Source organism: Astyanax mexicanus, chromosome 7, assembly GCF_023375975.1.
Source record: "Astyanax mexicanus isolate ESR-SI-001 chromosome 7, AstMex3_surface, whole genome shotgun sequence".
NCBI lineage: Eukaryota > Metazoa > Chordata > Actinopteri > Characiformes > Acestrorhamphidae > Astyanax > Astyanax mexicanus.
Genome location: NC_064414.1, coordinates 7,831,617 through 7,842,868, shown reverse-complemented (window position 1 = coordinate 7,842,868; position 11,252 = coordinate 7,831,617). Strand labels below are relative to the sequence as shown.

The 11,252-nt window shown below is 36.8% G+C and overlaps 1 protein-coding gene across 1 annotated transcript in view; it reads right to left on the bottom strand.

Annotated features, from left to right (window-relative positions):
- Window positions 1-11,043, bottom strand: part of trip11 (thyroid hormone receptor interactor 11) — an 80,167-nt gene extending 69,124 nt beyond the window's left edge. The window contains exons 1-10 of the mRNA XM_049481161.1: window positions 10,398-11,043; window positions 7,911-7,987; window positions 6,555-6,665; window positions 6,132-6,428; window positions 5,138-5,206; window positions 4,533-4,698; window positions 2,233-2,571; window positions 1,563-1,603; window positions 1,344-1,442; window positions 79-276 (exon numbers count right to left, since the gene is read on the bottom strand). Of these exons, the coding sequence (XP_049337118.1) occupies window positions 79-276; window positions 1,344-1,442; window positions 1,563-1,603; window positions 2,233-2,571; window positions 4,533-4,698; window positions 5,138-5,206; window positions 6,132-6,428; window positions 6,555-6,665; window positions 7,911-7,987; window positions 10,398-10,533 (1,533 nt within the window). The 5' untranslated portion in view covers window positions 10,534-11,043. The remainder of the gene's footprint in view (window positions 1-78; window positions 277-1,343; window positions 1,443-1,562; window positions 1,604-2,232; window positions 2,572-4,532; window positions 4,699-5,137; window positions 5,207-6,131; window positions 6,429-6,554; window positions 6,666-7,910; window positions 7,988-10,397) is intronic.
- Window positions 11,044-11,252: the final 209 nt, after the last annotated feature.

The following is an 11,252-nucleotide window of genomic DNA, read 5'->3' as shown; positions in this document are numbered from 1 at the left end:
TAAATAAATAACATATCTCTAAACAGTGTTAAAACATATAAATAACAGATGCCCAGTTTAGAACTGGAAACATAGTACCTGTGTGGCATCTTGGTTTTGCCGGTCAAGCTCCTCTAGCTCAGCTGTGAGTGTGCCTATGTCGAGATGTGCTTGCTTTAGAGACTGCTCTCTCTGATCCAGTTGGCTTTTTAGGTCCGAGACTTCCAGCTGCAGGTCTTCAGTTTGAGCTGAATCTTTGCTCTCCTCTGCTAGTCTCAACTTCTCAACTAATTCCAGCTGCTCAGAGGGACAGAGGTAGAAAAAAATAAGATTTAATTTCATTAGTATTCATTTTGAGGTGGTCATTATCATCCAAAGCCAGTGTAATACTGCATCATATTTTACCCGGATTAAGCCCAGATTTTCAGTCTAAAGCTCTTTTTGGATACGGCAAACGAAGAATTAAAAAAACACACAGAATTTTAAAAAGTATAATAATTTATTATTGCATACAATATGATATGGCACAATTTAAAAAAATACAAGAATTTTATCAGATTTGTAAAAGAAGTCAATGTTCCAGAATGTCATGATACTAATAACGCACTTAAAATATCTCAATATATGCAGGATTAAAGTAAAATAAATGATACTGGACAGATATAATCTGTCTCTAGTAGATATATAATGGGAAACGGGTGAAGTGGCACAATATTTCAGGGTATATTATTGTTCAAGATATTCAAAAATGTTGGCGATACTACTGTGTATGATACTAATAGCACACCCCTATCATATAGTACACAATACTTTCCTCCTGAGTATTGGTAGTAATAAAGTAATTGTAGCAGTGCTAAACTAAAGTCTGTATATTTGTTTATGTAATATTCTTATTAGCTTTTGATGCAAAAATAAATGTTATAAAAATCATTTTCACTGTAACATCAATTTAATTTTATTCAAATTCTTTTATTTTTATTTTTATTTAAACAGTTTTGCTATACTTTGGCTTCAGTGAAGAGATGTATATTGACAACCTTAGTGGCACATATGTAGCAATATTTGTATTTTGGCTACTAGGACCCAGAATTGCTTATTTAAGTTTTTGCAGGCTGCAAAAATAAGCCTGACCGGACAATCTAACTTTAGGTCTCATGATGACCCTAGCAGCATGTGTGTGGCAATATTTGTATTTTGCCTCACTTACCTTGTCACATTCATGAGGGAAACAGGACAAAATACATTCAGCCTTGGAACACTTTTGTTTACACAAGTGATTTCCCCCGACTGTTAAAATAACCCAGAACTCCTCATTTAGGTTTTGCCATCTACAAGACCTGTATATTAACTGTATATTAACAAACCTTCTCTTTCTCCAGGTCCTCCTTCTCTTGACTCAGGGTACCGATGATTGTGTTAAGCTCTAGAATGTCAGCATGCTCAACCTCCGCCTTAAATTCACTCTGATTCACATAAAAAGAAAATGGAAATAATAAAGAAAACAAAGAAAAAGTATTGAGCAACATGATGAGATAATCATGATGTAATTAAATGTTATGTAAACAGTAAAAAAAAATACTTACCTCACTGAGGGACTGGAGCCTGGACATCTCTTTTTCAGCAGCTAGAAAACCATAGATTAAACACGTTGGGTGTCATTAATAATACACACAAATAGGGGTGGGCGATATGGCCCTAAAATAATATCACGATATTTAATGGTATTTTCATGATAACGATACTCTTGGCAAAAAAAAATCTAAACACTAAATTAAAAAATATATTTCTAAAATACACTACTGCAACAAAATTACATTTTTACTCTATTTTAAATTTAATTTCCACAATTGAGATATTAAAAAAATACAAGAATTTTTGCAGATTTGTAACAGATATCAATGATCCAGAATATCATGATACTAATAATATTGCACTTCAAATATCTCCATATATCCAGGATTAAAGTAAAATAAGTGACACTGGACAGATATAATCTGTCTCTAGTAGATATATCATGGGAAATGAAAACAGTGTGAATTTTTCTTTTGCTAAAAACAGCAAAAAAGCAGCACCCTAATGTGATAATTAGAGGTAGGTGATATGGCATAATATTTCAGGGTATAATATTGTTCTCAATATTTAAAAATGTTCATGATAATATTGTGCATGATATAATATGGAACACCCCTACACACAATCACTTTTTTTGCACATATGCCTGTGAACTGTAAATGTTTTGACAGTATAAGTTACCTGCGAGAGCTTTCTTCAGTGCCTGAATCTCGCTGTCCTGCTGGGCTTTGAACATGGCTTTGCCCTCCTGCTCCTGCACTCGAGTCTGAAGCTCACTGACGGAGCTCTGAAGGCGGCTGTAGTTCTGCAGGAGTTCAGCGTTCTCCGCCTTGGCCTCCTCCTTCTCCTGTTCTAATGCCGCCCTGAGACGTTCAGCCTCCTCGACACTGGCCATCAGCTCATCATGCTTGACCTTCTGATGTCTCGCCTCCTCTTGCAGAGAATGAATAGTGGCCTGTAACTCCTCAAGTTTGGAGGAATCCTGTGGTGCAGCTGGCATGGACACCGTGGCACCATCCCCTGGAAAAAAGGAAAATAAATATAAACTAAGGCCATTTTCATACCTAAAAATCTAAACCAAAATTTCTATGCCTGTTAAATTATATAAGGCTTTTTTAGTCAAGTGAACATGTAGTCTAGGGCAGTGGTTCCCAACCTTTTTCTTCAGGGTCCCATATTTTTACCATTGTAAGCTTTGGTGACCCAACATAACACCCCCCCCCCCCCCCCCCCCCCCAAATGTAAAAGATGTAAGTGTATAATTGGGTTGGGGGGGGATGGGGGGGGGGGGAGTTAGAAATGACAAATAAAAACTGACAGTTACTATAGATGAATAAAATAAACACGTAAAAAAGGAAAAATTGATACATAAAACATAAGGAATTTTTATCTTATGAAGAAAAAGATTAGATCAATAAAATAATACAACTATTTAAAATGAATAAAAAATAATTTATATAAAATAAAAACAAACAAAAAAAAAGAATAATATCAGTTTCAGTTTCAGTTTCAAATCAGTAAAACAGCTCACCAAAACCTCAACCTGTCCAAATATTGGACAATAATTGATTAACTTTACAGGCCCTCACTCATTTTCATTTATTTAACTAAACTGAGTTTTATATTCTTATATTATTATATTCAGCCTCGCGCTGAATTCAGCTCCGCGCTGCCGGAGAGAGCGCCCGCGCGCGCGCCAGAGAGAGAGAGAGAGAGACAGAGAGAGCGCAGCGCAGCGCGGCGAATTTTGCTTACCCTAGACTATATATAGTATTAAAATGAAACCCCTTAAAATCAAGAGGGCTTCGCGACCCATTGTGGATCTTTGGCGACCCATAGGTTGGGTCGCGACCCATAGGTTGGGAACCACTGGTCTAGGGTGTGCGAGTATCTAGGCAGCTGTACCTGTTTAATATGGACCAAATATGGAGCTACGGTGTAAGGTATGTGGCAATGCATAGGCTATGATGTAGGTTCGAAACAGAAGCATAAATTGCTCTTTAAAGCCCATGTTGCTGCATGATGCACATTCACAACAAAGAGTCAGATTTCAGCACAACACCACCTCTTCTCTTTTTTTGTTCAGGTATCTGCACAATTTTAAAGATCAAATTTAATGACTTTTAAGACCTTTTTTAATACCCCTCACAAGACAAAATAATACTATTACTGTAGCAAAAAAAAGCAAACTAGATGATAGTGTACAAAAAGTTTTACTGAAATAAAAAAAATAATAATAATACATTTAATCTACCTTAGGGAACATTCCTGACTTTCTATTAGCAAAAAATATTTAGAATATCTATAAAATAAACTCAAAAGTGTGCTGTGAAAAGAAATTGATGAAACAGCCTTTTAACTACTACTTTCCCAAAAGCACTGGCAGAATAATTGGTTTATTCCCTAGATCTCTATTCGCATTTTTAGAATATGTTAATAACCAATGCAATATATGAACAATAAGCAAACAAAAACATTATTAAAATTGTTAGATGTTTTAACTGGCTTGAATGGCACATCAATTTATAAACCATTCACATGCCTATGTACACTATAATGAGCTTAAATAAATAAAAAATGAGTAGCTATGAATAAGAAGTACAAAACAGTGTTTTGCAGTTAATCTTTTTTTTTTTATTTCATGGTTATTTAAACATGCTATTAATCCCATTTTCTCACTTATCCTCCGATAGTTAGATCATTTAAGGCCTCCCCCCAAAAAATTCCTGATATTTTTAGACCTTAAATATGTAAAACTAAATTTAAGACATTTTAAGGGCCCGCAGGTACCCTGTCTGTTGGTAAATTGCTGAAGGTAACCTGACTCAACATCCTGTATTTGGTCCAAACAATCTAGAAATGGTTAAGCTGAGCCAGATCTCCTATTTTAGTTCTTTGGTTTCATACCATTTGTGGAACCTTTCACATTCGCTACTTTGGTTTGGACCAATAGCCTGAAACTCCAGACAAAACCTCCTCACCACTTTGTATTTGCTCCTCTAGCTCTTCGATTCTCTCCTCATACTCTGCCAGTTCCTCTCTGTGCCGTTTTGTGATGTCAGAAAGTTTCTGCCGATGAGCATCCTGCAACACGGCCAGTTCATGCTGGTGCTCGTCAACCTCTTTGCCCATCGTCTCTCGCAGCTCCTGATCACGGAAAAATACAAACATTTCTGAGAAATGCGCTTTTTTATATATAAAAAGTGGGGGAATGTAAAAATTGCGATAACATTTAAAAAATGAAACAATAGAAAATTAGATTAGATCATAAATGTACAAATGAGGTGTTGGGGTGTGAGGTGGAATGTTAGTAGTTAGTAGCTTTTCTGAAAATTTGTATTTAATGAGCATCATGCTAACTTTTCCACAGATTTTTGACCTGGAAGAACCTGTGATGTTATAGATAGTAGGTTAAGTCTGAAAGTAAAGGCCAGAAACACAATAATATTGGAACTGATATCAGCATTTTTAATCTGCACAAAGAAATGACTAAAATTACCATTTCTGCTGTGGGAAGAAATGTATGTTAGTCGTCTGAATAACAGGTAATGTTATAAAAGACAACCTAATCTGACTTTAAACTCACTTGGATGGTTCTCTGCAGCTTCAAGATTTCTCCTTGATCACCATTTTCTGCTCCTGGCACTTTAGATGCCTGACAGACAAGGAAAAGAAATACATTCTGTCAAAATACAACTACATGTATACCTAAACAGGTCAAAAGTTTAGGTGTTAGCTCAACCTGGCATGGTATAAAGATAAGAAGTTTAAACAACCTAAACTGTCCAAAAAAAGTTGATGAGATGGGCTAAATATTTGACAAATGAAAAGAATGTGTGGAACAGAATAATAGAACAGAAAAGCAATGTGTATTTTATGTTATGTTATATTGCAGCTATAGCATTTTACTGGATTCCAATACACAAAACAGAGCAGAGAGCAGAGGAATGACTGGGCTCACATAGTGGCTTTAGTCCACCATTAACTACTAGCAAGTAATCCAGCTCCGAAAAACAGTTAGCTAAACCACTCCTGCCCAACTCAGGCCGGCTGCTGTTGTCTGTTAGCATAAAGGTTTTAAGAGGTGGGCCACCACTGCAAAACACTATGTATATGTATATATATATATATATATATATATATATATATATATATATATATATACATACAGTACAAACACTGTATTGTGCTATGTTGATATGTCAGCTGAGATATATCAGCTGACAAAGTTATTCTTCAAAAAATATTTATAATTAATAGTTTAATTAATAGTATAATTAATATAATTATAATTGATTGATAGATTTCTATCAAAAGCAATGGAAGTAAATTAAGCTGTAAAACTTGAAATAAACACTTTAGGCATCTAATCCCTCTTGTATGTAGAGCCATGTTAGACGATACTATTCTGATATATACGACATAAACTGTTCCTAGTCAAATATATACTGTCATTGTTTTTAAGCGCAGAATTTTTACAAAATCTCACATTATTAAAAAAAAAAATAAAAAATTAAAGCAAGACAAAGAGTAAGAGTAATAATAATATATACATTAAATGTAAAAAGCATGAACGTTACCTGAGCAACTCTCCTCCAGTGGGCAACATCGGCCTCTAAACGATGCACCTCACTGGATAGGCGGTTTATTTCCTGCTGTGACCACAAAACATCGCTCAAGTCCACCTCGTCTCCATGGAATCCATGATGGGCTGATGGGGAGCGGGACAGGAAGGTGGTGGAACTCGTAGTGGTGGCTCCAGTGGTAACAGGAAGAACAGCAGGCCCAGAAGTGGAAGGGATAACATCAGAACTTCTGAACTTCTGAACCTCCTCCTGCAGCGTGTTCTGCCTGGCTTTCAGATGGCTGATCTCAACCTAAAAAACACATAGATTAACACAAATGAACACAGAGCTGAACAAAATAAATGCCTCAATGTATCAGCTCAAATGAAATACTGCAGACCGAAACTTAGACAAAAAGACAAACAGTAAGAAACTGACCTCTTTCTGCTGCAGGACAGTCCTGTACTCCAGGGATTGCTGTTTAACCTGGATCTCTGCTGCCTCTAACTTCTCCTCCAGTTCAGCATTTATTCTCCTCAGACGATCATACTGGAGCAGAGAGAGAGAAAGAGACAGAGAGAAAAGGAAACATACGTTCACAACACTTGTATCAATTAACATTTTTCAAATATTATTCAAGTAGTGTATTCAAGTATTAATTAAGAAATATTACTGAAATAATATTATTACTGAAGTAATGTCCATTTGTTGAAAAATACGTCAATAATGTAATTATTGTGACAGGCCTAGCAGAAGCTTATCCATCACAAATTAGTACTAAAGCCATGAGAATCAGGTACTTGAAGCTTATATCCCACCAATTAGCACTAGAGTTGAACAGGAACAGAAACTCTGAGACTAATGAGGTTTAAATGAAATCACATTGGTGTAATAAGGCCAATATAGCTGAGCAATATATGAATATGGAGCTTTATATATATATATATATATGCTAAATGTAGCTTAACCCTTGTGTGGTGTTCGGGTCTGTGGGACTCGTTTTCATTTTTCATCAAATGATACTAAAAAAATATTTTTTATAACTCAAACTCATTGGCATTGGCTCATTTTTTGTGAAAAACATATATCAAAACACATTTTTGATAAACACACACTGTACACACACTGTACACCCCCCCCCCCAATAAACATTGCTTCATTTGTAAATTAAACAAATTTTCTACTCATATCTTGAGTTTAATTTATTTTCCTTTAAATGTTATTAAAAAACTAATAAAAAAAGAGTAGCACTTTTTGAAAGAAATGTAACATAAGAAAGATAAAGGGCAAATATTAACCATGTAAGCTGTTTATATTCCTCGCAATTTAGGTGAAGGAAGCATGTGTAAAGCATTTTAATGTAAAATTGCTTAATTTTGCTGAATTAAATACAAGTAACAAAGTAAACGAGTAACAAAAATATGAACACCACACAAGGGTTAAAATGAATGGAAGCTTTTCCTGATCCTGCAGTCTCCTGTACTGCAGGACTGTACTATACTTTGTACCGCTAGCTGACAGTTTCACAAACACATAGTGTCCTAGATTTTCGGTCCTGTTCTGCAGTAATATACTGTTGGTTCTATTAGAAGCTCACATGATACTTTAATGAAGGACAGACTGATTAGATAAACTAGGTGTTGAATGGAAATATGGGAATACTGGCCTTCCTTTAGGAGTGCAGTGAATGGTAAGGCTAACACACTAACACACACTCACAACAATCACACAATTCCAGCACAAGTGGGTATTTTCAATGGCTTTATTCCAGTTCTGTACATAAGAATAACACACCTCAGATTTCTGTGTAGCGAATGAAGTCTCCAGCTCCACCAGCCTCGAGTTGGACACATGCAGCTCAGTGGCAGCATCTGTTGTGAAGCAAAGCACATACAATTCAGACACTCTACATATACTATACACGTCTATTAATACCTATCCCACCCAACCCAAGTATGTCAGTTGTTATGCACATACTGGGCTGTAAATAACACCAATAATTAATTAATTAATTAACCATTAATTCAGCCTATCGCCTGAACCTTGTGTTCCTGTATAACTTCAATGTCTTCGATATTAATTTCACATTGAATGGTACTGTATAAAATACATAAGATTTGTTACAAAGCAAGCCATCAAACAGCAGTGACAAGTCGCTACTCAGCAGTATACAATACACAATTTGCCTCCATGTAGTAGTTTATTATCTTGATCACTTTCACACAGCTTTACAACAGCTAATAATGAATACTACCAGACAAATTCCTGACTGAGATAAGAGAGTGCTTAAACATTTAGCTTAACTCTGGTTTTATTGATTTCTTTGTTGAAATATCATGTAATAAGCAGGGATTGTCAGCTGGAGTTAAACAAAATGGAGTATAAACTCAGCTGAGTGTGTTTAACTGAATTACTAGTGTAAAAGGCAGGTGTAAAAGTACCAAAATGGTCAAAATATTAATGCTCAAATATATGTGGGTAGTTTTTATTTGTATAAAATATATATAATATAATAAACTTGGTAAGCTTAGAGAAAACTAAAATTCACAAAGATCACAAATCAGAACAATGTTAAAATTATCACTTTACAATATATTGCATTACATTTGGCAGTTGCTTTTGTCCAAAGCGACTTACAATAATAACTTTAACTACACTATCAATAGTAGAGTGCACACATGAGAGTCCAAACAATAATCTAAATGCTTGGGAAGAAGTTTCTCTGCTTTCAGAGTGTGTGAAGTCCACTAAAACAGATCTATATAAACACAGCCAGACATGAGTCAGAGTCTATCCGCTATCCGCTGGAAGCCAATGGTCAAAGTTCTCCATCCATGCCGAGAGCAGGACTTCCACCAACAGCAACAGAGGCCTGAGCTGAAATTTTTACTCAGATGTACGTACATGTAGATTTTATTTTAAATGACATGTTGAATGTTGCCAGGTATATGAGTGCTGCACAGTTCAGAACACAGAGGTGAGAATAAACGGAAACTAGCGACCTCTGAATAGCTTAAAAAAACTTAATGAAGGATTTGGAGTGGCCAATCAAATCAAATTAAAGTTTGATTGAGATGCTGTGGCATAATCGTAAACATGCCGATCATGCATGAAAACCCTCTAATGTGACTGAATTGAAAGACAGCTGTCGGTAAAGCTTGACTGCAGTTGATGCGATCAAGGGGCATACAAACAAGTGTGTGTGTGTGTGTGTGTATATATATTCTTTTACACACCAGGCACTTATTTTGCTTTCAGCACTCAATATTATTGTTAAGATTTGATCATATCAAGGACTTTACACTATGTTCACATTATTATGAGATAGCTCTGCTCATTTAACATCAGTGGTGACATTGAAAGTGGTGAAATCTGAAGATAATTATTCGAGGTAAGGTGCATTACCCACTCTATCCTATAGATGGCAGCAATACATTATTCAGACAGCATGCCACTCACTATTATATACTCAAGCCCTCTGTCCATTCATCCATTGTTCAAAAAAAGCTGAAAGAATGTAACCCTCACCATTTCCAATACTAAAGCTATGAAGTTTTTTTATTTCACTGGCTGTAACTGAAATGGATCCCTGCTAATTCATTAATACTGTGCTACACATACAAATATATATGTACTGAGATAATTGATTCGTTCAAAACAACACATAACATCTCTGACATATTAAAACTAAGTAAAATGATCCATTAAAATAAGATCATGATAGATCAGTTTTATTATTATCGAGCTGACCTTGGTGTATCAGCATGGGTGGGTAATGGTACTGAGCCGCTGTGTCCCACCCGCTTTTGGATATCCTGATATTGATGTGAAATATAGGGCTTTATTTTGGGATTATTTTGACAGTCAACTTATCTGACAATTATTTGTCCGATTAGTCAACAATTATGTCTGACATGCCCTCCATCTCTGCTTAGTGAAATGCAAAACGTCAAGATTGCAATGTATGTCTTCATCTCCTTGGTTTTTAGGCACTTGGCTTGACTGTACATTATTTTTCCCACAGAATAAGAAGTAGCTTGTTGTTGGTGTGTCCACTGGGGACCTCTACCTCACTCTACCTCCAGTCTCGTATGTCACGTGATCACAGTCTGCAGTAATACAGTTTGAGTTTGCTGTTATTCACAATATTACTGCAGCTCTTTCGATGTGATTATCGTAAAAACACATAGTATCAAGGTATTTAACTGTAGTTATGTCCCAGTATTAATCCTTAAGCTGAAGATCCATATAAGTTTAAACTGTTTACAAAGTAAATCTCACCTCCCACCTCCTCGGTTCCCTCCAACAGGATGTCTTTAGTGAAGTTGGAGATCTGACCGGTGAAGGAAGAGAGACTTCCTCCAACCTGCCCGAGGGACTGCCCGAGCCCCGAGCCCAAACCCCCCAACCAGGACATCACACACACTCACACAAACTCTCACACACACACTGTCCTATCCAAACACACAGGCACGCTGGCAGTTAAAGCATCCGAACTCTCACACACTCACAATGTCACTCACACACTATTACACACACACTTTCACACTCTCACACACTCCTATACTCCCTCACACACTCACTTTTACGCTTTCATACACTCTTATACTCCCTCACACACTCACAATATCACTTACACACTCTTTCAATCCCTCACACCCACCCGCCCGACTCTCATCAGAGCCCGGGCTCAGAGCTCTTTTCAGCAGCTGCTGTTAAACCGAGGGTCCGTTGCCGAACTGAAACCCTGATATAAAGCCTCCAACGGCCGATATAACATTCTAATGCGGTGGAAACAACTCAAAACATCCTCATAACCTCCGCAGGAGTGAAGACAGTGTTCATAAAGTGTCCAAAAAGGTAGAAAAGGCCTTTGTTTTGGTCCTCCTGCTCCACTCCTGCCAGCTCGACCGCGGCCATCACCGGACTCCTGCGTCACAGGGGGACGTGGACGCGGGCAATGCATTATGGGACCCCGGCGGATCAGAGCCGGGTTATGGCACTGCAGGCCGCTAGAGGGAGCCCGCGAGGGAGTCCTGAATGAATGGGGTGAATAGAGTTACACAGCTAAAACTCACAGTTAAAATAGCAACTATTTGACTAAGATACTATTCAGGGTGTTCCTTTTTTCTATAA